The 27004-nt window shown below is 39.3% G+C and overlaps 1 protein-coding gene across 17 annotated transcripts in view; it reads right to left on the bottom strand.

Annotated features, from left to right (window-relative positions):
• The window catches only part of Sox6 (SRY-box transcription factor 6), a 546519-nt gene that overhangs the window by 275767 nt on the left and 243748 nt on the right, over positions 1-27004 (bottom strand). For all 17 annotated transcript variants that reach the window (XM_085692949.2, XM_085692958.2, XM_085692951.2 and 14 more), the window contains one exon: positions 19469-19676. In XM_085692949.2, the coding sequence (XP_085549075.1) occupies positions 19469-19676 (208 nt within the window). The remainder of the gene's footprint in view (positions 1-19468; positions 19677-27004) is intronic.

Raw genomic sequence — 27004 nt, 5'->3', positions numbered from 1 at the left:
GTTAGGCCATCATCATTACTAGGTTGATAGGGGCGCTGAGTGAGGCAGCAATATAATAGGAAAATCCTCAGGGCAGAACAAAAAGAAAGAGGCAGCTGGAAAAAGCCATGGGGCAAACACAAACCAGAGACTGCCTTGGAATTCAGAAATGGGCCCATCGCCTCAATAAACAGAAACAAGGGAGATGCTCATGTCAGACACAGCTTTAAGTTTCAAATGTAGGTTTTGCTCAAAATAAAACTACTTAACACTCTCTCCAATTTTGACGTCAGAGGAGTAAATAATTTTTAAGACATGAGGGAAGAATGTAAAACAATATTCCATTCACTGATGTTATTTCCACAAAACAGCAATCACCCCCGGTCCTACCATGTGCTAGCTCCCTACTCAGGGCTGAGTTATAGCTTGTCTTCTTTTCTCCCAGCCCAGAAGCAACTGGCTGCTCTTTTCCCCCAACCACAACGGGGAAAACAACAAAAATCTATAAAGTATACTATAAAAGTAACAAGCATTTAATTGGTTTATCATAATATAGCATTATGAATACTTCATTCTGACAAGTGTTCACTAATATTTTAAAGCAGTCAGCGAGCGGTCAAAACTCTGCTATCTTTTGTAACAGTTCACATGTCAAACTGGCAAAGTGCCCACAGTGTAAGGCTGGAAAAAAATCTATTTAATGTCTGCCCCACAAGGCAACATGAGGTTTGATTGGCAGAAAGCAGAGAGTGGCTTTTGATCATGTGTCCTAACAAGCAGTTCCAGCTCCTGTCTTCTCAGCTGATGGGCTCCGCATTACCCATTCAAACAGAAGTGACAGACCACTGTACCACTCCTTGGCTGCAGTCACACGCAGTGGGAGCTAGGCTGGGGACAGCACCACTGATTAAATATATCACTTTTTCAAGACAAGCAGGTTGTCTGAATCAAAGTTGGACAGAATAGACTCAACATTATTAAAAGGGGATATAAAACTAGGATTGAGTGATGTTCAGCCAGTTTGCACAGCCTCGGGGATTCCCGGGCTGACAGGGGGAATAAGGAAGAGCAGAACTCATAAAACAGGGACAGAAATTAGCTATGACACCTTGCCTATTTTCCCATCACTTCAGGACCAGTGAGTTTCAAAATCCTGGAGTCCCCTTTTCCCTTTTTAACTTTGATTTTAAAAAAAAGGGGGGAGGGATTCAGTAGAGGAAGAAAGGCACATGAAAGCGTGGTGACGGCGGTTTGTCAATTACCGTCTTAATGGAATAAAATGCCAGATGCAGGATTAGCATCTCATTCCAAAAGACACTAATACAGGTTCTTCTAACGAGGATTCTTATTTTAGAATTTTATTGCATTTATTCACTTGGCATTATACTGTAACATTCAAATCTAGAAATATTAATCATAGACATCTTGCAGTTTAAGATTTTACAAGTTTTCTGACTACTAGAGGGTTATGGGAATGCTAGTGATCATATTTAGCCCTACTATATTCTCTGCTATAGTATATATAGTATTTAAACATTTTCCTAAAATACGTTTGTATACATAAACATCCAAAATGAGGACAGGCTCAGTACAAAATTTTATTGTCTTCATTTTATGTTTTTTTAATTACTGGATGTATCTTCTTATAACCTGGAGAGCATTAACAGCTACCTAGGCAGTGTGAAGAAATAAAATCTAAAGTCATTTTCTATTTAGAAAAGTAAAAATAAACGCCCAAAGAAATGGAAATTATAACCAACTATCTGGCAATAGAAACTAAAGAAGTAGACTAAAATATAAACAATTGCATGAAACAAATTATTTGAAATCAAAATACACAGCCCAGTAAATGGTCAGTCAGTTCACGTGTGATTTTGAAGCACTCAAGAGAGTTTAATTTCTTCATACTTCTGCTATGAGGACCGGCTTTTATTTATTTATGGCTGTTAGTGGCACACGCCAGCAATTTCTTGGAACACCTATGCTCTTGTTATTCACTTTGGCATCACTGTGCATATTTAGCAGCAACCTGCTTGTTAGATATTTAAGATATCATTAAAGGATTAACTATTCCCACCAAGGCGAAGACAGCTTTAGTATAGAATGGTAAGGTGCTCAGCAGCACCGTCAAACAAGATACAGAAGCAATTGGGGACGGACAGGACCAGCAGAGACAACTGCTAGACAATGGAAAAGTTACAGGAAAATAATACTGGGGTCAAATTTATAGAGTTGCATATTGCATATTACTTTAATATTCAAAGTTAATTTAATGCTTGCTAGTATATATTGGTTAAGCCATGTACTATTTCTCAGAATAATCTTAATACAGACAGTGCTTGATTTATGTTCCTTCTTCCATAGACTTGCTATACAATTGATCAATTACTTCATATTAATCAAATATGCATTCCATTGAATGAGAAATAAGTTCCATGTTGTGCGGCATCTGTACTTGTGTGGTCTCTGAGGGTGAGGAGAGCGATAGTGACAAATGCCATCCAAGTTCTCGGGGCACAGCCACGCTGGAGTCCGGGCTCTGGTGTTAGAAAACTGGCACGAAGAGGCTAATTTGACTTCCTGTGTGAACCCAGATTTTTCTGGAAAAGGGGTGGGTTGGGGAAGTCTTGATAGGCAAATGCTTCTGAAAACCTGGAATGCAGCAAAATATTCTCCTCCCAGATACAGATTATATTACTACCCTCCACCATTGCCATCTGTATTTTCTAAAGCCTAGTGGGAAAGAAGAGGAGACCGCTAGGATGAGCTGTCACCTGGACTAGGTCCGAGGAAACGAGACTGGCAACAGTACTGCCAACGAAAACACATTAGACCAAGTAAACCTGAAACTCTCCAAAGCACACTTTCCCTGTTCTATAATCCAATTGTGAAAGAAGGAAAGAAATTCCATTGTTCAGAATAAAATTTTCTAGTACTCCTGCTTTACCACTTGAGCCTCTCATAGTCTGTGCCAGAAAATCCAAAGAAAGGAAGAATAAATCCACAAAATGTTCTGCAACAATATTTTTTAGATAGAGAAGGAATACTTTCTTTTTTAAAAAAAATCAAAATAATTAATTATTTTAGCCACTATATTATTGCTTACAGTAATACACGGCAATAACATTTACATTGATTGAATTCTGTTTCCTTAATGTGAAATTTGTTTGGGGTTAATTAGCACGGCTGAGGAATAAGCTTAATAATTTTATCTTGTTTACACTGGAGGCAGTTTTCCGAGAGCACTGCTCAGGGAGGAAGTGACATCTAATTCCAGACAAAACATGGCGGTGAGGGCGGCTGCTCACTGTGGGGTGGCAAGTCAGGCCTTCCTCCTTCAGCAAGACTCCCACTACTTGGGGAGTCTAATGGTAGCCAGAGAAAGTTGTCAAATTATTTCTCAGACATGCTAAGTTTTTAGAACAAATATGGAGCTGAGCAGGGAAGAAAGAAAAGAACATATACAAATGGAGAAAGTCTACGATATTAGGCATTTTTACTGTCCCTTTCTAAAGAAAAAGCAGGTCTAATTAGTTGTCTTCCTAAAATGCGTACCTAGCATTTTTATTATGTATTATAACATTTTGCTCAGAGCTGACATTTTTATTCTGACAAGCACTGTCTGGAGAGCTCTCAATAAATAATACATTGACAATTTTCAGTAAATAAGCAGTGGACACAAATCGTTATCCTTACTTACAGCTGGCCCACTCTAATAGTGCTTTTACAAGTGAGGTGACTGTTCAGTCTAATGCAATCCTCTCAGTGCTGGAGAGACATTTTCATTCATTACCACGGTCACAAGCACTTAAAGCACTTTTAAGCCCTGTTGCAAAACAGCAGGAATGGCAGAGTGAGTGGGGCTGACGAAAACTCAAGTTCATCACCAGAGAAACCTGAGGCTGTTCACCTAGACACTGTGAAATTCACTTCTGCCCAGGTCACCTCCGCACCTCTAGAGTTGCCTGTCTAAGAATACAGAATTTCCTTTGGTAATTAAATGTCTATCTTCTTAATGCTGAGTCCTGTGATGGTGGGCTTTGTTTTCTGCTGTAAGTACAGCTTCATCAACCAGTGCTATTTCTTAAGCACCATAAAGGTCATGTTGTAACCTTGTGGTTATATCTTTGAGGAAAGTACAGTAACTGAAATAAAATTGGAATCCAGATGAATACATTTGAAATCAAACAACAACTTTTCTTCTTTGCTTTGACAGTGTGTCTTCCCTGACAAGTCCCTAATACCAGCACTCCAACCAGTCATTAGACCATTAAGGCAGACTCAGGCTTCATTTGTCTTTAAGCTATGACATCAGTTTGATTGTTAAGCTACATGAAAATGCAAATCTACAGAACAAGTAATCAAAAGGGAAACTCATGTCTATACACCTTGGCCTAGCTCCCCCACAGCTAGTGTTTTCATCCAACTACTCAAATCTACGAACAAGTATTTGAACACTTCAATCATGGAAGTGTATCACCCTGTTTAAAGGTAATTCTATAGTGTGCCATTGTCATAGGCCATGTTATGATGCTTTGGTCAAATCCAGAATGCATACCACAGAGGTACCAGATGATAATGGAGTTAAAAACTCATATCACTATAATGAACAAGCTGTCATAATATAGCTCATTTATCAGGCATTGTAGTGATCCTAGCATAAACAAACCCACTTTTCTACAAGTTCCCAAGAGTCTGTCATTGCCACATGCAGTTGTGTGGAGCATATAACACTTGGAACTATATAACCACTATGTCATTAGCATACTGTTTTTTTCCTCAAGGGTATTTTTGACTTATAAAAAGCTTAATATAAAGCTGCATGCCAGCTACACAGGCAGTGTCCTTGTTCATCTTGTATCTACTGCTTCATTTGATAGCACTAATGGGCAAGGTGTAGTGACTGTCCTGTATCATCAAGAACTGTGACCCATCAAAAATGATTTTACTACAAAAAGAGTTCAGTCCATGGCAATGAGAGGCAAGGTCAGTCCTTGTACATCTGTATGCTGGGTATATTTTTCTATCCACTGAGAGAATACTCAAACTCAGTACATCTAAACCCAAACCTTTCTCTGAAACTTCTCATCGGTAGTAGATGGACCATCTCAATAGCCTCAAATCTCCTTTCCAGTTGTCTCTCCAACTTCATATACCACCGCCAATTAGCAACTCCAACTCGATCTCTAAAAGCTAGTTCCCACATGTCCTCTGCTGGTGCTTTAGCTGTTTCAGTACATGCCTAGGTCATACAGTAGCCTACAACAGACTATTCCTCACTGCCCTGCCCATTGCCTTTGTGCAACTGATGGTCAGGATGTCAACAAAGTAACTTTTCTTTTAAAAAAAAATCCAATCTGTCCCTCATCACCCTACTTAAAAGTTCTCATCTGCTTTCAAGCAACAAATGACCAAATTCTATCCTTTTAGTATGCCTTCAACCTATTTTTTCCTCACATTCAGATCTCCTGAAATAGCCACAACACAATTCTTGAGAAGCTCATTCATACTACTGACATTTCATGTACATTTCCTTTCTACCGTGGGTCCCAATTTATCCCTTGTTCAGGATAATCATCTTGCAGTTACTCAAAATTCAACTCAAATCATTTAGGGGCTTTTCTACCCTGAGACAAAACAACGGTTCCCTTCTGCCCTGCGGGAACACTGACAGATCCTTCTATTACAGCATGGCAGCCTTTACTCAAGTCATGTTTTCTTTCCTAACTATAAGCTACATATATATATATATATATATATATATATATATATATATATATATATTCTTAATTTGCTTTCCTTTCCTACTTTTCCTACTTTTACCTCTCCCACCTCAGTTCACTACAATACCATTTGAACGAACTTAATAAATGCCTTACAAAATTATATGATCATGGCCACATGCAAAGACAGCTATGAATTTGGTTCAAAACAAAATCATAAATTTTCTTTAAAAGTTATGAGATTTTAATAATCTATTTCATAACTTGATTGCACAGTTCTCAAGAATAAACCTTGTAAATGACTATATGTTGCAGCATTGAAAGGTTTGACTTGACTGTAAGTTTGTCTATAAAAAATTCAAATATGATGATGTACAATTACTTACTAGGTCTTACCAGATTTTAATAGGAACCACATTAAATATGCAGGTCATTTGTGGGAGAACTGACATCTTCAACACAGTAAGTTTTCGAATATATGAATATATGAATATCATATTCTGCTTTTAAATTTAGGTTGTTGCTTTTTATGAACATTTTGTGATTTCTGTATATGGGTTCTGTACAATGTGGTAAGTGCATACCAAAAATTTTTACTTTATTGAGAGAAACGGCAATAGTTTTTGTTTTTAATTTCAGTTTCAAGCGTTACTACAGCCTAAATGTTTCTGCCCTCCCACACCCACATGCTAAAATCAAATCCCCAGTGTGCCGATATTAAGAGATAGGATTTGGTGTGTGGGCCATGAGTGAAGCTAGCGGCCTATGGAAAACACCTGTGTGTGCTTGTCTGTCCCTAATGGTACATGAAGACATAGCAGCAAGGTACTAAACTAAGAAGAAGGGAGTATCCCAGACACCAGTTCACCTAGCACCTTGGTCTTGGGATTCCTGGCATGTGAGAAATAGGTCTCTGGTTTTTGTAAGTTCCCCAGTTTGCAACTCTTTGCTATAGCAGTCTGTAAGGACTAAGATGTGTCCCTGCTGCTCTAGAGAACTGTGATTGATTTCTGTTGATCTTATCCTGTAACTGATGAGTCATCAGCCCCAGATAACTTCTGTTCTCACCATTACTACACCTGCCGTCGTTTTTGCTGTGTTCTTTTGTTCATGACTCATAGGGGCTTCCTATGTAGCTGATTCTGTCATTTACAGTATGAATCAACGGAGGCAGACAAGTCTTTCCAACAGAAGCAGTAACTATTCATTAGCTAAAAGCATAAAAGTGAGTTCTGACTTAAATCTCACACCTTATACAAAAGTTACCTCCAAATTATATATGGACTTAAATGTAAATTATGCTCTATACATCCTTCAGGGAAAAAAGTAGGAGGCAATGTTTAAAATCCATGACTTGGCAAGTTGTTCTAAAAACATATCAAAAGTATGATTTATAAAGCAAAGAATTGTTCATCTAGACCTCATTAAGACTCTAAACTTGCAGCTATGCGGGCACATGAAAAGTCAAGCTAAAGACTGGGAGAAGGTACTTCCAACCCACATCTCTAATGTAGGCCTACTACTTAGAACAACAAAAAGAGTGACCAAACACAAAAGAGAAAGAATATCTGATTTTGTACAAAAGAACCAAAGGTCCTGAAAGATGTTTCACCAACAAAGATGTTCATGACAATGGATGACAAACAGCACATACAATGAATATCACTAGCCATGAAAACTACACACTAACCCACCGTGAAATAGAATAACATACCCATAGGATGTCTAAAAGGAAAGTGAGGAAGCCGACTATTGACGAAGATGCAGAGAAACTGAGTCACTTTGCTGGGACTAGTGGGAAAGCAAAATGGCGCACTGATTCTACAGCATAGTGCAGAACTTTTTATCAAATTCCAACTGAAACCACTACCTAACTCAGCGACCATCTGGACATTGATGCTAGAGAAATGGAAACTTGTTTTCAGCCAAAAACTGATGTTTTATAAGAGCTCATAGAGTTTGTGATATTGTCCCACTGGAACCTGGGCAGATTTACTTGATCTGGGAAACGTGTTGCAAATTCACACTAAGGACAAAATAGGAACTACTTATATTCACAGCAACACTGATGAAGTATTAGAAAAAATAGTCTGGAAAAATATCCCAGAAGCTATTTTCCACCAGGTAAAAAGAGCACACCTTATCCCTGAGGCTGGCGCCACAGCAGGCAAAGGGTAGATCATCAACAATTAGGGAGACAGTAAATTCATATGTTGTCATGATGTTACTGCATGGGAAGACTTATGACTTCATACAACTGTGGTGAACTTAGAACCGTTGGATTATGAGTCTACACAGGGCTGAACTGAGAACTAATGGTTATGGATTCAGAATAGAGAGGGCAACTCCAATCCAACGGATGATGGAAAATGACATCATACCAGAATCAGATTGACAGAATGACTTTTAAACAGATCTTCTAAATCTAAAAAGAAAGGGGAAATAATGTCATTACAGGAGAAGATTATTTGTTTTTCTCTATTGATCCGATGCAATAGCATTAAAGTTATACATAGAAGCCTAACTGTGAGGGTGGGTTAAATGCAAAGGTAGAGGAGGCAGAAGTAAAAACTGGAGGCAATATTCACTATAATTTAACAAGTTTCACTTGTTTTTTTAAATCAATAAACATTTATTAAGAGTTATAAGTCCTGGGAAACAGCCCTGAACCAGTCCTGGTTGACTCTCTTCGAAATGAAATGAGACACAATACAGAAGACAAGGAAGTCACAAGGTAGTGAAGCAATGAAAAGGAAGTACACACAGATGTCCAAGAGGGATTGTGGGGCTGGGAATGGAGCCTAGCTGGCAGAGTTTTTACATAGCATCCATGAAGCCCGAATCCAGAGACCCCCAACACACATACAACATAAAACCAAATGTGATAGCAGACAACTTTAATCCTAGTACTTGGGAAGTGAAGGCAGAAGAATCAGAACCAGTTCAAGGAACATTTGAGACCATCCTGAGCTAAATAAGACCCTATCCCCACCCCACCCCAAACAAAAGAAAGAAAGAAAAGGAAAGGAAAAGCAGTGTGATTGTGATCTCCTTTAGACCTGGAGAATAGGAAGTGACTTTTTTTTGTTTTGATATTTTCTATTCCGTTTAAATGTGTGTGGGTCTAAGTGGCACACAAGTCATGATGTATGTTAAAGGACATACTCCAAAGGAATCAATTCTCTCCTTCTACCATATTGGTCGTGGGGGTTGAACTCAGATCATAAAGTTTGGCAGTGAGCTCTTTTATCCACTGAGTCATCCAGGCCTACCCAGAACTGAAATCTGAGTAAACAGAAGCCAGGTACAGGGATCTATAGACTCGTCCTTTAAAAGGGCCAGAATGAGGGCAATAACTCAAGTGTAAAAGTGTTTGCTGGACAAACTTGATGAAGAGAGACTCACATAAAAAGCCAGATGTGGATATGGGGCATGCATCTGTAATCCCAGCATTCCTAGAGAGATGGAAGGCAGAGACAGCAGGCCAGCTAGAAGCTGGCTAGCCACTTAGCCTGGAATATGCTGTGTAGAAACAGCAGAAGAGACCAGGGCCTCAGAAATAAGGTGGAAGGAGAGAGAGGACTCCTAAAAGAAGTTCTCCTCTTACCTCCACACATGCACACATGTTCACAGCCCCACTAACACACACAAACACACTAACTAATTAATTAACTAAAAATGAATTTCAGTGCATACAGTTTATTAGGCCTCTCTCTCTCTCTCTCTCTCTCTCTCTCTCTCTCTCTCTGTCTCTCTCTCTCTCTCTCCCTCTCTCTTCCTCCCTCCCTCCCTCCTTCTCTCTTGAGACTGGGTTTCTCTTTAGCTTTGGAGCCTGTCCTGAAACTCTCTCTAGAGACCAGGATGGCCTCAAACTCAGAGATCTGCCTGCCTCTGCCTCCCAACTGTTGGAATTAAAGGGCCTACCTTAAGACTTCCCTTGACTCTTGTTTGATTCATTAATGAGTATACATTGGTGTGATTGATTTTGCTGTTGCTGATGCTATGGCATTTCTCAGCACAATTCAATGCTTTGTCACAGTTTTATAACTATTTAGTATACCTTCCTCATTTTGTTCTAATAATCTATCTGTATTTACTTGTTTTTAACATATTCATTATCTGTGAGCAGTTGCACAAACCCATAAGCCTCTAACTTTAGCACTCCAAGTGGTAGTGGACAGCCTGCATCCTCTGATTTCATTGTGGAGGACTTGTCTGGACTTGTGTGGGGCACCTCACACATAAACTCTCAAGACATCAACTAAGAAAGTGCATACATTTCAGTGCCACAGATAATTCAATGCTAAGCTAGGGCCTTGAAGCCATGGCTTTGTAAGTACTTCATTGGACAATGTCTTCTTCAGACATCAAAACTGCATAGCTGCTTTTATCTCTCACTTCATAAATATTCCAGGATCAAAAAGAAGAGATAATAATGAACACTTTCAAGAATAAAAGAAAAGGAGTCATGAGATTGGTTGAACTGAGTGATTTATTTCTAAAACAGTTTGGGAAAGAGGCACCCTGATTAGTGGACTCTGAAGTTTAGATATGATATTTTTTGAAAAAAAAAATTATAATGGCATAGAATCTTAGAATTTATCCTTTAATAAATATCTAGGCCAACATCATTTTATAAATTTAAAAAATAGATTTAAATCAATTAGTTAATTACTTGATACCATGAAGTAAGTTACTAATGGTCATGAAAGAATGCATATCAAGTCCAGGCCAATATCTGAAAGAATTTCTCTTTTTTTATTTTTACTGGAATGTGTATGCATGCCGGGTAAATATATATTCACATGTATGAGTATGTCTATAAACTTGTGGAGATCAGAGGTTGTCTTTTGACTTCTTTCTCTACCAGTCTTCACCATAAATATTGAAGCAAAGTCTCACTTGAACCCAAAGTTCATAGATTTGGCTAGTCTAGCTAGCCAGCATGGAATCCTACCTCCACCTCCAGAGGGCTAGGAGGATAGACAGGCCTCCAACCATCTGGTGCTGTGAATATGAACCACTGAGCCATCTTCCCATCATCCTGAAATAATTCTTAAACCTTTTTAAATGGCTAAGAATTGAACCTAGACTCCTCATGAATGCAGTGCAAGCATACAAGTGCTGAGTTATACGCCTGGCTCTCTTCTTCCTTTTCTTATGTTAAGATAGCATTTTTCAGGATGGTTTTGAACTTACTATGTAGCCCAGAATGACCTTGTACTGGTGACCTTCCTGCCTCGGCCTTCTAAGTAGCTGGAATTACATGTCTATGACACTCAAGAGAGAAGCAAAGATTTCCATCAAACACGTCAATTGGCTAGAAAAATATCAGTTTCAATAGAAATGATAGGATAGAACAATAATCAAAGGCTTGTAATTTTTAATTTAAAGTATTTCAGAAAAACATGAAGGTTGTGAACCCAAGATAATTAGAGGTCAGGAGTTAACTCTAATCCTAAAACCACATCATAAGATGGAAACATCAGTAAAGAAGATTAAAAGGGGAGCAGCGTGTTTCCTAACAAATCCAGCAATAACAGTTCAGCAGGAGAACAAGGAACCTGTGTTTGGCCATTGTTGAAAGGATTGAAAACATTCTAGTATGGCACAGCAAAAAGAAAGTTTCAGAAAAGGGCCCCCTGGAGACTCCTGTCGAGTTTCCAGAAATTGTTAGTGATTAATGAAATGTATATATTATATATATATATATATAATATATATATATATATATACACTAATGAACATTTGAGGAAGATAGACCCAAGAGTTCTAGACAGCTAAAGCTTTCAGAGAACACATGCACAGAGAGGAGCAGAGGGAGAGAGAGAAAAAGAGAGACAGAGACCAAACTCTGCTTTAAAGCAAGTGAAAAAGGAGCACACGTATTTGTCACAGTCAACACTGCTCCCTAAGCGATTCCAGGGAAGACATGGATCATGTCAAGTATAGGGACCTCCCTGACATTATTGTCTGCACTACTGACAACTATGAAAAATTCAAATATCTAGAGACAGAGTCCGGTAGAATAGACTGTTACATGCCAGACCATGAAGCAGTGTGTGGAATATTATACAAAAGTGAAAATCCCTACACTACACAGAAAAATAGTCACGTAGTATTGTCATGAGTACACAAAGCAGGTCTCAGAAAACCACAGGGTGGCATCATTTTTATAAACTCCCAAAGCAAATAAAACTAAATTTATTGTTTAGAAACTAATTCAAAATTATTTCAGAACAAAACAGAAGATAACAGCAAAGTCCAGGCACATCTAAAGCAAAGAGTACAGAGGTGAAGAACACACAGGCCGTCCTGAAGACGGCCGTCTCCAGCAAGCTAGCCCCTGAGCCCATGAGCTTTGTTCCTGTTCATGAGCCAAGCATCAGCTCCATGTTTAAATGACCCACTTTCTTATCTGTTCATTTCCATTTTCAGGTATAAAGAAAATACTAAAGATCAAAACTGTCCCCTACTTATTTCTTGAAACTCCCAAACCAAATGCTGAAGGAAATGTAATGGATTTTCAAGAGAAAATGCAAAATCCACAAATGCAAAGGGGAGAGGAGAATGAGGCTGGCTCCAGTAAGTCATAGGGAGCTGCCTCTTTCTAAACAACAGAATGCCTGGAGCACCTTCAACACCCCTCCCTGTTCACTTAGAGACAAACCTGAAACAATTACCCGTGTCTGCTAACATTATTAGTGAAAAGAGCCGGGGGGGGGGAGCCTTTTAAATATGAGGAGCTAGAAAGAGGCCAAGAAATCTACAGTATCTTCAAAGAAGAAGCTGAGCAGAGAGAAGTTAAGGAGAGGGTTTAACTGGATGGTGTGCTACCTGGACTGTAAAAAGAGCCACAAAACAGCTGCAGACAGAGTTAGCCACAATTCGTCCAAAAGGCCTGAGGCCTCAGAACACTTGCTCATTCTCTGATTCCTAGAGTTACATTAAGAAGATGACCAATTTTCAAAAATTTGAAAGTAAATATACCTAAACTCAGAAATACACTAAACATTATTCCTACGCAAAATAGTCCAAAGTAGCAGCAAGAACACAAGGATTATCAGGAGGAAATATATTTTAGAAGAAAAACTGAATTTAAATGAAGTCGTAGCAGCACTGTTCTGACTACTCAACCGCTTCCTCGCCAAACTGCAAGCAGCGTGTGACCCCTTAGTGTTCACTTGAGATGCTTGAGAGGGTACTCTGCAGGGACTTTAGTGAGTAATCAAAGCCTTTCTGTGTGTATGTGTTCATGTACATGTGTATAACATGTATGCATACATGCTTGTGTGGGGGTGTATCCATACATGCACAGGAGGCCTAAGATCTAGGAGTGTCTCCCTCAATCACTCTCCACTTAGTTTTTGAGATTGTACCTGGAGCTCAGCAATCTGGCAAGTCTACAGGATCCTATTGTCTACTTCCCAGTACTGGAGAGGTCTTTTAAGTGGGATCTGGGGATCAAAGACTCGCCTTTATGATAGAGAGACAAGCACTTCACTGATGAAGCCACATCCCTCTGGCTTTTTACTATGTTTTTATACATAAATCTCACAAATGAAAACCAGAAAAGGTTTAGATGTTAAGACTTCAACAACCCGTCAAAATAGGGGTAAAACCCTAATATTCATATATTCTGCCTTAAAATTGTTTGATGCTACAGCATGGCCTGAATGTCAAGGTGCCCTTATTATTGCACCACAGGATTTCATAGACTGTATTGCAACAGGAACGCATTGTTCCTGACAGGAGTCTGAAACCCCATCCAAGGCTCCACCAACCTCGGTGGCTGACAACACTGCATTCCACATTTCACAGCAGGGAAGACTGGTTTCCAGTGGGGAAACTTTAGTATCAGCTTTTCCAAAAGGCCTGAAAAGCCAGAAAAACTGAATTGCTCTTCCAGAACACAAGAACAGCAATGCGGCCAAATATTAAATCCCTTAACACCATGGGACATTTCCTACAGTCTGTGGCACGCAATGAGATTTTTATAATATTTCTCTTCGAAAGTTTCTTCAAATAACAACTACTGTAATAGTAGTTACAATAACAATAGCAATGATAGTTGTGATGAGAAAAAGTGATATCCAGTCTCCACAGTCCAGCTTCATGGAATGAAGGAACTGAAGCACAGAAGAGTTAAGTCACACATGCAAGATCTCATGGCTAGGAGATTACTCTGGCGCCATATGAGTGCTGTCCTGTGTAGCCACAGTATTCCATGTGACTGACTAAAACTTGATTTTAATAGCAGCACTATAATTTTGGAGGTTTCAAAGAGAATGATCCCCGTAGGCTCATGTGTTTGAAGGCTTAGTCCCCAGTCGGTGGGACTGTTTGGGAAGGGCTGGGAGGTGTGGCTTTGTTGGAGGAGATGTGTCACCAGTGGGCAGACTAATTAGTAATCTCTGCCTTCTGGTTGTAGATCAAGATGTGAGCTCTCAGCCGTTCCCTCACTTCACCATCATGGACTCTAGCCATCTGAAACTACAAGCTAAATTAATGCTTGTTTTTATCGCATTGGTCATGGTGTTTTATCACAGCAATAGAAAAGTAACTACGAAAATAATGATGCACATTTGGGGTTCTAAAAAAACAAAGCACAGGAAAATTCAGTGGTGTGCGCTCTGGAGTTCATGTTATAAATGCTGAGTGACCACAAACTCCAGCATCTTGCTTTAGCTCCAGCTCTAACTCCAAGTGGCAGTTTGTAGTGTTTTTATGAGTTTCATGAAACTTGGGCTCAAATCCAGATTTACCCTAATCTAACATATGACTTTCAAAACGAAATTTTCTCATCATTTTAACTACATTAGACAGCACCTTTAGTACAATGAAATAACATATACCCTACACTTCAGTGGGAACACAGACCAGATGCCTGCTTAGAGATGTAAACAATGATACCAGGGTGCCTGCTATACACAGAGACAGACAATCATTCTGGTATTCTTAACAGTTACAACATCCTTTGAGAATATAGTCTTGCCAGAAACCCAAGCTCACTGCCCTTTGTGTGTGAGCACAGCAAGATGGATCTGTGTGTTGCATCGCTCTGATGGTCTAAGGCACACCATTCAATGGAGGAAATTCATACTCTCGTCTCTGACCCAGTCGTGTCTATGGAACCCTGCTTAAGCTGTGTGCTCTCCAAGCTCTCCAAAAAGACTTCATCCACTCTGATATTTCTGCCTAATTCCAAGCACCATTGCTTTCCCGTGATAACAGTAATTAATACCCAAAGGAGGGGGGTTCTTGAAAAGTGCAGAGAGTCAGAAAGTCTCGTCAGACACTCGAGGGTTTTCCTGTTGTGTCCCTGTCCCTCACGTGACTCCCAATCTTGACTGAAACCCATCCCAGGGGCCCGGGATCATATACTTAGTAGTGTGGTACACAAGACATGACAGTGACTGGAACTCTATTATTAAAGAGAGATTAAACAGCTGTACATTATGCTGAAGCACTCGCTCTTCCCTCCACAAACAGACGGTCCTGGATTACAAGCAGCACTTGACCGTTTAAATCACGACAGCCACCACATTTAACCAGCTGGGCCATATTCTCCTAGCGCTGCCTGTTGACCTCCTCAGTCGCAGCTGCTCAAATGAAATTCTCATTAGACAACTTATTTTCAGAAGCCAAAGGACTCTCTGATTAAATATATGTATTTAGATATAGAAGTCCTTTTTAAGTATTCATTTTCTGACAACTGTCGCTTATGTTAGGACCCAGTTACGCTGGCAACAAGATGGGTGACCCAAGGATAAGGAGAATTCATCATTTAATCACAGCTGAAGGATCTTTATCTTGGAAGCATTCTAACCTGACTCTATTAATCAAAGCCTTTCTGTGTGCACTACCCAGCAGTAGCAATAGGCTTTTAAAAATAAGCTTCTGATTCATTCAGCCCACCCCTGTGTCTATCTTCTCACCCTTTCCCTACCTACCACTTACCTATTTGTCTACTTATGACACTAAATCAAAGTTAAATTCACAAAAGGTGGAACCTCTGTTCATCTTCCCATCAGCTTCACTGTTGGGGGGGTGCTTCTGACAAAATGTTATTGTTCATCAGATTCTCTGCAATCTAGTCAGAACAAGGCTCAGGGAGAACAGTAATACAGTGAACCTGTATTACTCTATTTCAGGCCTCTGCCTGGAACACTGCTGTTTTATCATATAAGCAATGCTTTAAAATGAACAGGGATAAACTTCATAGAGATGAGCTTTCTTCACTAAGAGAAATGAGAAGCAAGGTGCTTTTAATTTGATAAAGAGTCGAAGCATTCTCTGAGAATAACTCCAGAAAGATCTTCATTTATTGTGTAATCCATACAGGCTTGTCAATCAGCTGATCCTAAAATATGACCCTCAAACCATGAAGGAGACGTAAGGTAGAAACAGATGACACATGTGAAAAGCTCTTACACGCCCCGTAAGTTGGCATGTCTCATCTGAGGGGCTGGACCCGAGTCTTTAAAGAGCCAAGGTCAAGCAGAAGCTGGGATAACTGTTTAACCTCCAGAGACCTATGCTATAATCATTTTAGAATCAGAAAATAAAACCTACATTTTAATAATCTTTCTATATTTCTTTGTTCTCCCAGTACATCATTCTATTCTACTACCAGAAGATAACTGGAATTGGTATTCAGGACTGAAGAGGTGACTGAGTGGATATAGCACTGACTGTAAGAGTGCTAAGACATGAGTTCACAATCCTGGCATATAACGATGGACATAGTGGTGGACATTTATAATCCCAGCATGCCTATGCAACCAGAGAGGACGAGATGGGACAGTTCTTGGTAGTTTGTAGGGCAGTTAGCCTGATATACACAGGGACAATCAACAAGAAATGCTACCTGCAATAGGGTGCAAAGTCAGGACTGACACTTAAAGTTGCCCTCTGACCTTCCCAAAGTCACTAAGGAAGGTATGTTGTATAAAGATACTTGGGTATGTGCGTACACACACACACACACACACACACACACACACACACACACACACTTAAAAATGGGATTTAAACTAAAAAAATTATTTAAAACTCAATAAAAATTAGAAGCCATGTCTTGCTCCCATTTGCAAACCATATTTGTTCATTTCTTTTACTGATTGTATTACCACCAAGCTCCAGTTGGACATCCTCCTGGTTTTCACACTCATGCATCATCTTCTCAATGCCTCTCCTGATTCCACCTCCATATACAGCCCTCCTTCCCATTTCTGCTGGCTTAGTTCAGGCACCTACCGGCTCTAGCCTAGAACAATGCCCTTAATGCCTGTCCCTGATCCCATCCACCCTACACCTAACTTCCATATGCACTTTCTCTGAGGAAAGTTCCAATCCTTTTCTTCCTGGGATAAAACACTCAGCAGTTCCTCCATTGTTTTCAATATAGCATTAGAATTTCTTAGCCCAAACTGCAAAGCCTGTCACCATGGGCTAGGTTTTTCATCTTTATATATCACATGCAAATTCAACTCAAGTTGTAATTTTTATGGCTGTTTTAAATGCAATGCCTGTTTCTCAGCCCGAAATGTTTCTCCCATGCATTCCACCTATAGAGATCCTTTCATTCTCCATGACTAGTTAGGAGTTATTTCCCATAGAACCCTCTTTCCTTGTAAACATCCCAAACATTTTATATGTACTGCTTTTATGGAACCTGCCACTGTTAGACTTCAAACTAGACTTCATTCAATTTATGTTTATACCTTTTAGTAGAATATGAATTGTTTAAAATTAGAGATTACTGTCTTATGCATTATGAGCATTGCATATCATCTAGCATCAGAGATCTCAACCCTGAGTCCATAGACCCCAAGAGATATGGGCTGACAGAACTCACATGGAAAGGCAACCTTTCCCCACCTAAGCTCAGATGGAAATTTTTGCATGTCCTTAAGTGATGGGTGAAAACAACAGTCTACTGTGGCTATAATGTCATCGCACCAACAACAGGCAACTCTCTAGCCCACTGTTCTCGTTAAAACTGTAGATGTCAGGTATAGCATTGCTAAACTAGAATGGCATTGATGGGTCCTACCTTAAAATTTATTTTACTGTATTAGTAAAGGATCGCATTCTGCCTTATCACCTTTTAAAAATTATTTGGTAGTTTAATATAACTCACTTCTCTGCAAGTCTAAGTATTTTATTTTCTGAGTTAACCATGCCTCTAAGGAAGGAAAAATATAGGCTTCAGTAGACTGTTGGAGGGAGTCAGAGAAGATAAAACTCTGAAAAAACAGAAGAATCAGCACAGAGTTCACACAGTAATGATCACGTGTTGCCCATAATTGTTCATTGGCCTCTCTAGAGCACACTTGTTCATGTTTTAAATATAGACCATTATGTACCAATTGTCTTATTTCACAATCTAAAGACCAATGGGATAAACATACTAGAAATTACTAACAATTTGGAAAGAAATAAACAGCTTGCCACCCAATGTTGAAGAGGCAATTAGTGCATATGAGCACACGTGCACACACACCCACAGGTGACAAAAAAGCCACAATCACACATGGATGTATAAAAAGAGACATATGGATGTATGCATCAAACAAACACAGAAACTCTAAAGGTCTGTAAATGAAGAGAAACAACTGTAAAGATGAACATACTAACTACCTCAGTGCTCTCCATTACATTAAAGTACAGGGGAATAGTTGACATTTATAATGTGAAATTATCAGAGATGTCTCAAATTCACATAGTTTGCAGCTTATAAGAGACTTTTATATTCATTGTCTGAGTTAATTCTCAAAATGTTTGAGTTACCATGTCAAACACAGGACCACAGCAACTTTTATTTCTGTGACTTAGAGAAACTAAAGAACTTGAAGCTAAGTAGGTGTTAGATGGGGCTGCAGTTCCTAAGCTACTGCAGAGCAACCGTGGGGCGTCAAAGCATCTATGGGCATGCCAATAATCTGATTGACACGACAAGGACATCAGCAAGACCTTTTAAAACGAGTTCCACAAAGATCAATTAAAGACAAACTTTAAATCTTTACAAGAATAAAATTAAGTTAGTTGGGCACTACCAGCTCACCAAATCCTAGTTCCCCTTCAGTGAACTAGGTCACGGTGCCTCGGAGGTCAAAATTTCACTTACAAGTAAAAACTCCAGGGCTATGTTAGGCCTGAAGTACACAGAAAAAGAACACATGCACATAGTCGTTGTAATAACCACTCAAACATGTTGTTGAATAGAGTCTACCAAAGATTCCTGTAGAGAAACTGAGTGCAGGACAGCTATGGCAGGTGCCACATCAAGGCCCCACCCTCAGAGGTCATTAGCACCTCTTCAGTCTATTCCAACATTCAAGGCAAACATAAAATTTAAAATGTGTAACCGTCATAAAATGGAAGAAAAAATACATTAGAAAAAAAGGCTCATCTGGTTTTTAAAATGGGACATAGGATTACAAAAAAACTATCTGCCAAAAGGAAATAGGAGAAAAAGCACCAAAATTATAGTTAGGAAAATTCCCTTGCTATCTTTTTTTCAGGGTGATGGTTAAGATAAGTTCGAATCCTTGGGGTGTTGTAAAAATCAAGCAAAATGCACAGGTTTTGAGAAACCCGGGGCTATCTGCTTAGCACTCCTAATGGACTTCGGTCAGCTGTCACCATAGTAACCTCTGAGTGACTGTTCCTAGCTTGTGGCACTTAGACACTTTGCGCCCTTGGGATTCTGGTCATTTTGCTATGGCCGGAAGAAACGCCCAGAGGGGAAGTCCACATACCCTCTTGTTCCGACCGAGTCATCTCCTCCAGCTTCTTCTGCTTCAGCGTATCCACCACGTCGGCAAGGCTCCCTTTGCGGCGTTCCGGGGTTCCAAAAGTAACACTGCTCATTATCTCGCGCTCCCGACTCCCTTCGTCAGGCTTATGTGGTGAGGTAGATGTATTTCGGAAGGAATATAGGGAACATAACTTATTATTCTCTGACTCCTAGAAAAAAATGAAACGAGAGTTTAAAAAAATAGTTATTAGTGAATAGGCTTCATTCAAAATCACTCCAAAATAAATAAATAAATAAAGTCACTAAAGGATAGCATGTGATGGTCATTGGATCAAATAAACTATATCAATAAAATAAAGTAACGCACTCAGTAAAACAAAAAAAACTACTCTTCTGCTAAGCAGTGCTGAACTCTAAAGTAGTTAAGTACCCAAGGGACTAAAGTCAAATCCCAGGTTCAAGCTGCTTCAGTTTTGAGATAATAAAACAACAAAATTGGACGTTTTGGCTTTTCATTCACTCATGCTTTGGGTTAATGAACGTTCAGGTTCAGTGAACCAGTATGAGAATTGATAAAGTTTTTCTCCCCAACTGGGTCTTTTTATCAGCAATACTCTCCCCACAGACCAAAATATGTACCTAACACCAAAAAAAATGTTTTTCTCTCATTTAGAAACAGTGGAAGTTGGTTTCCATGCCCAACATTCACTGCTCACTAGAAATTAAATAAAACATCTAAGCCTCTGAAAAAGTCAGCGATCTGAATATTTTTGCACACTGGGGTTTGTAGGAATTGCTTGCTTCAATTGCTTGTCCATAGTTACAGAAGCTCCCATCCACTCCTCAGCTTGCCCCTGATGTTCCAGCATGCTGTAGCATGTTTCTCACATGGCATTTTAAAACTGTGTTTAACAACAATAAAATGCTCATTGCAGAAATGTTTGCACAGAAATCACTTCCCAGTCTACAAAAGTTTGCTAACTGCTGTAGGCTCCATCTATCAGCTGCAGGGGAGGGAGCAAATCTTAGGTTAAAAAACAAACACCACGTGGGAGTTTTTTGAAAAGGAAATAGTTTTGTTATCTTTGACTCAGAACTGAGGATTCAGGGATAGAGAGATGGTTCAGCTGCTAATAGTGCATGCTGCCTTTGCAGAGGACCAGAGTCCAGGTCCTAACATTCCCATGGTTCATTTCACAATTCTATAATTCCAGTTCCAGGGTACTTGGTGTCTGGCTTCTATGTGCAATTGTATTTACACATTCACACTTACAAACTCACACACATGTATTTTAAAATAAAATAATAATAAAAAAACATTTAAGAACCAAGGATTAGAGGCAACTGTTACATGGCTAGAACCCTCAAGTAGTCCTCCATACACCTTATCTGAATAAAAATGTTCTTTTCCTGATTAAAAACAACAAAGTCTGTGAAGTGTCTAGTCTTTAGAAGCTTCAAAATCCCAATGGCTCCTAACCTCTTTCTTCCAAAGACAGCCCAGCCAGCTTGAGTGAAGGAGGGCTGGGACTGGGTCAGCAGCAGAACACCGGCCAGGCATGCACAAGGTGCCAGGTTTGGTCTCCAAGAACAAGTAATAGAACTAAATTAGCACTGAAAAAAATAGGAGGCTAAGGCAGCAGAGTTGGTGCACAGTGGTGGGGGGGGACTGAAAGTGAAAGCAGCAGTCTCCGTGTGCATAAATGAGACAAAGCTATGCTAAAAAGGTGCTGGAATTTGGGAACTACTGTCACTGTTCATAAAGTGAAGGGGGCCCTATTTTCAAGGTGGCCAGGACCACAGAATGAAGTAGCACTTGAAAAGCCTCTGTGCATGGTGCTGAGCGTCAGTCGTTCCCCCACCACTAGCTGAGGTGATGTCCTAAAGGAAGGGGCAGATATAGAACGGGGAGTAGAGGGATTGTGAAGGAAAGGCACTGATATGACCCTGAGAATAACTTAAATACCATGAATACTGAAACTCTACTAACCTGTCTGCGTTAAATGGATAAACTGCATGGTGTGTATTTCAATATAGTTATTTAATAATGTAAGATAAGTTTCCAGCTCCCTGCCTTCGTATTGTTACTAGTACAATGCTGGGAGTGGGGGTGGATGCATACAATGGCTTCAATCCAAAAAAACTTGAAAAGGACAAAGTAAATGAGTGAGACAGAATTCTTTATCTAGTACCTAAGATCACCTCAGTCACCCATGAAAGACTCACCATCTCTGTTAACATGTACAAACATTCTACGGAGAGAGGCAGAGAAGCCCTTCTTTGAGATGCCTACTATGCTTAGGTCTTGACTCCTTAGGATGGTCAGTTCATTCTCCATATTGTGCAAACAAAACCCCAGGAAGCATAGCTGCCACTGTGACTGTGGTATTGATGAATCAACAATCATCATTAAATCATTTATTCTTTACTTTTCTTCTGGTGCTCATATAGCCTAAAAATCAAAACTAAAACCCTGGTATAAGCTAAGAAGAGCTGAGTGACAAAAAAAAAAAAAAACAAAACAGTTGCCAGAAACCTGCTCACCTTCAGGTGGCTCCACTGGCCAGAATGATGGCCTTCCCTTCCCATTGGTGTCAGGTGGAGACTACAAGGCTCTAGAGAGGCCCTTCAGACTAGACCTCCATACATGCAGTGTCATTTGTCCCTCGGGCTCAAGTTCAAGCAGTCCTATGAACTGGCTCTCACTTCCCTGTTAGACTGTGTTTTTTCTTTTATGGTCATGGAATGTGGTTACAGACAACTTATACCAAAGACAAAAACTATGGGCTCTTTTGCTTCAGTGATGACCCATGCTGTCCTCTATCCCACTGTCTGTGCAAAGTTCCTCTATACTACCAAGTACAGAACATGAGGCTGTAAAGTCATGATTTATCTTGTAAAAGCATGATTCCTCTTGTGTATTGCAAAGAACTTTTTGTAATACATTGCCAAGGCACCAACATGAGGGATAAGTAAAGTCATGAGAGGCTAAAGATGTATACATTTTGGAAACATGGGGGGTGCCTATCACTTTTAAACTTTATAAAACAATAAACATAAGGTTTTTCATGACCAGAGATTTAGCCCTAATTCATTTGAGTAAAGCTAACAAGGAAGTCAATTTAGGTTTAAAAAATGTGTCTCATGAGACAGCAACAACTCCAAATGAGAGGGAGAAAGAGAATGAAGTGTCCTTTTCCACAAAGACCAGAAAACATCATCGAAGAGAGGATGGAAAGATCCTAAGAATCAGAGGCTGGGGAGGACTGCTTCAAAATAGTGTTCTCTGGATATGGCAGGGACACTGCACACATGTCACAGAAGCTGTGGCACCTGCACGGGACCTGAACAAGATCAAGCTGTCACACACACTCCAACATGGCTAGAGGAGGGGCCATGCAGCTCCACCCCTACTTGAGAGCTCTTGGCAATTGATATTGCTGAAAGAAGGAGGGTCAGCTTTCTACAGCAGTACGGCCTGACAAGTAAAATAAATATTTTTTAAAAAATGTAAAGTACCAGATAAGAATTTGGGAGGAAGATGGGCAAGACAGCAGTTGGGGGAGTAGGAAGTTACACTCTAAAAACATTGAATCTTTGTGTGAACTTAGCAAAGAAGTATCATTAAAATAGAGAGGAATATATAGGAAGAGCAGCAAACGAACTTTGACAAAACGTTTCTAACCACCCCAGAGAGTTACATCATTTTGTGGAAATTTTCTTAAGTAATAGAAACCTAGTTTGTTTGTAAGTTTCTGGGACCAGACAGGTGCTATGCCAGACCAACTGAGGCAAATGTGCAAAGGCTGTCCTACATTCCCACAAGAGCTCAAGAACATGAGTACAGGGGCTCGGAGACATAGGTCCCAGATGCCCAGTAGGAAATATTGCTCCCTAAGAAGATGGTAAAATAAATGTACATGGGAACTGAGAGCTGGATCCATCTGTAAAGTGTTTGCTATGCAAGCATGAACACCTGAATTCAGATCCTCAGCCCTGATGTAAAAGCTGGGCATGCTTTCGTACACCTACAATCCAACTGCTAGGGACACAGTGACAAGCCAATCCCTGGAACTGATTGGCCAACCATTTTACACAAATGGGTGAGCTACAGATCCAATGGGGGACCCTGTCTGGAAAGAAATGTGGAAAGAGATAGAAGACATCCAGTATTAACCCTAGCCTACCAAAGGGGACACACACACTCATAGTTCAAGAACAATTTTGTAAGTTTTAAATTGTACTTGGCCTTAACATTGTGATGTGTATATTTTTTAAAAAGACAAAAATCAATCACTCTAGTGAGCTGTGAGTTTTTATAAATAATAAGACAGGAGATGACTCTTCTTCTTTTGATCTTTCTTTGGAAAGTAATTATTAAGTTATATGGGTGATCACAGGAATAGTACAAAAAGCCAAGAATGAGGAACTCAGTGAGTTCTGGAGTCACTGTCACATTCAAAGAAATTTACAATAGACTTGTTTTCTCTTGGCCCCTAATCTCAATGGTTCCACCAAAAATAGCAGTAAAAAAATGTTAATATCATTTAAAAGAGTTCCTGTGCCCACACAAGACTAAGACGATGCAGATTCAGATTGTGCAAAAAGTACATCAGTGTGGATCTACTAAACACGTGAAATGCATGGGGATGGCTGAGAAAGGCAGAGCAGTGTAAGAAACATCAGTAGCTCCAGAAAAGCAAAGGCCGTTCTCACAAGTCAAGAATTTCAATGAAAATGTTCCCCAGTGGCTGAGAGGACAGATAGGTAAATATTTTTAAACACAAGATATTTTTAATTGCTCAGATTTTTCAGAATTCTTACCCCAGAGTGAATGTTGAGCAGTAGTATTCAAAGGAATTTGAATTACTCTAATCTGTGTCTCTGCATGTCTCACCAAAGTTCACAGCAATTGCATTTCAGCTCTGAAACCCTCCTGACCCCACAGGACTCACCAATCTGCTGCTGCCCAGATTACACATTGAAGAACTTAACCAAACGCAGGTAATCCAACAGCTAATAATATGCTATAATAGGTGATTCTTTACTATTTTGGATGTCATGGAAGCATTTACAATTAAATTTTAACTCTTGAAGTTACACACTAGAAGATGCAAACTGATGAACTTCCAACAAAACTCTCCAAATATATTCAAAGAACTAAAAGTTAAAACCAAGGGGAGATTTCTTTAACAACCATGTGAGTATATAAACAAAATCCTTAAAATCTATATGCTTAAAAATAAGTAATTGATGATACAGATATAACATAAAATACCACAAAACCATCAAAATTCCTCTAACATAATTGAATATAGAATTTATCATAGAGAATAACTATAAGCAATCTCTCTGCCTGGCTATAGGGACTGTTTGAGAGCACTGTGGCTTTATACACATAAAGGAGTACTTTAAAACCATTGAAAATCATAGTTTTACAGAATGTTTAATCACACAAATATTCACAATGTACTATGAATGAGAAAATATGTTGGCAAAAATCTTTAACAATCTATTTTGAGAAAAATATGCACATTTAGAAACCAAAATACTAACAAGCAAAATACTGATGACGCTATTGTTGAAATATTATTTTCTTTTTGAGGTTCCTTATTGAAAATATTTAATATAGGTAGCATTCACATACAAAACAAACATAATTTTCAAAGTTGAATGTGGACATTTAAAATGTTGTATGGTAAAAATTTCTATTCATAGAGAAGGTACTAATCAATAGAAAAAGGACATATATCACAGCATTTAAAATATAAAAGTGATTACTTCTACTTGTGCACAAAGGTTAGTATCTGCCCCTCCTCCCTTCCCCCAGGAAAATATATTCTAAAACATTTATGATAATTTCTAAATGATGGTAAGATTACTGGGAGTCTTACTTTATATTTTTACTCACGCAGTTTTCTACTTTTCATCAATGAACAGATTACTTTTGTAATACAGAAAAACAAGTTATTTTGGAGTTGGACATTTAGGAGAAATGGAAAAGAGGCATTCATGAGCCTAAAGCCTGGCCTGTTTGAGGATCTTCAGAGTCCCTCCCTTTGTCATGGTCTCTTTGAACCAAATCAGAGAACAGCCACTTCCATCTGCAACTGAAGCATTTCAAATAATACCTAGCACTAAACGTAATTATTTACAAGAGAATCCCTATAAGCTAAAATCTAGATCCTCACTTCTGTGGTTTAAATATATACCCCTCCAAAACCCTACGTTAGACTCTATGGCCTAACCGTGGTATTAAGAGGTAGGATCTTAAGGAGATAATTACTTATGAGACCAAAGTCCTCGTGGATGAAATTTGTGACCCCAAAATCTTGGTAACAACTTAGGTAGGCCCTTTTTTGTCACCCTTTTTTTCAAACAGTAAGAGCATTGCTAATTGTCCCCCTCTCTCTAGGGGGTGCAGCAACAGACACCTGTTAACCACCTCAAGGCTGAACAAAGTCCCACCAGACTGAAACCACCAGAGCCTTGATGTTAGATTTTTCTGATCACCTTGGTTTTCTATTACTGTAAAAAAAAAAATTACCGGAGATAAATCAGCTTATAAGGAAGAGAGCTTCACTTGGCCTTATAGCTTTAGAGGTTTTGATCTCTGACCTATGAACTCCAAGCCTATTTTGGGCCTGGGGTGCACATCATGATGAAAACATATTAAGGGGAAAGGTTTGCCCATGGAGAGTGTGGGAATGAGAAAGGAAGGAGGGAAAGAGACCAATATTAGCAGCCCACATTCCCCTTCAAGGGTACAACTCCAATAGCTAAAGTCTCCCAGGAGGTTTTACTTCCCAACACCTCACAATATCACTCTGTGCTAAGAGCCAAACTTAAAACATACACATTAGGGACGTTCATCCAAACCATGGCACCTGCTTTCAGAGTAACTGTCTGGTATTGATAGATTTCTGTTTATGAGAGTTTTAGTCAGGGGATATTTTGTTGTAGCAGCAGAAAGTACTAAGACTCTATTACATCACTTCCTGTTCACCCTCCAAAAGTGTGCAACATCAATCTATGTCCCCTTCTAAATTAAAGTTGTTGAAATAGCTTAAGAGATCAAATTAATAGCATCTAAGTGAGCCTTGTCTACCTTTCCCCTTTCATTTCTCATTTGGCATAATTCTCAGGCCCCTTATACAACCTCCATATATCTTTGAAAATACTCCACTAGCACTAAATACTGAATTCCCAATCTTCATTCTGAGTGGGAAGCAAGCCAGCCCTCAGCAAAGGGATCTCCACCAGGACACTTGGGTGGAGCTGGAAGGCTAATATCTAAATGTGGGCTTTCTGACTTCAAATCCAAAGTTTTTTCTATTCCACGCACCTGGAAAACATTCACCTCCATAGCAGGATGCTATGAATCTAAACAAGACCACCTTGTAAGTGTTTCTATTTCCATATATCTATCTCCAGGAAGGAGATTCTCTTACTATAAGTCTAAAAATATAATATAATTAATCTAACCTGAGAATTAGCAAAAGGAAATTGTAGTACCTGAGTGCTGTCACATAACAGA

This window comes from Myodes glareolus, chromosome 7 (genome assembly GCF_982192425.1).
Source record: "Myodes glareolus chromosome 7, mMyoGla1.1, whole genome shotgun sequence".
Taxonomy (NCBI): Eukaryota; Metazoa; Chordata; class Mammalia; order Rodentia; family Cricetidae; genus Myodes; species Myodes glareolus.
This window is presented reverse-complemented; position numbering and strand designations above follow the sequence as displayed.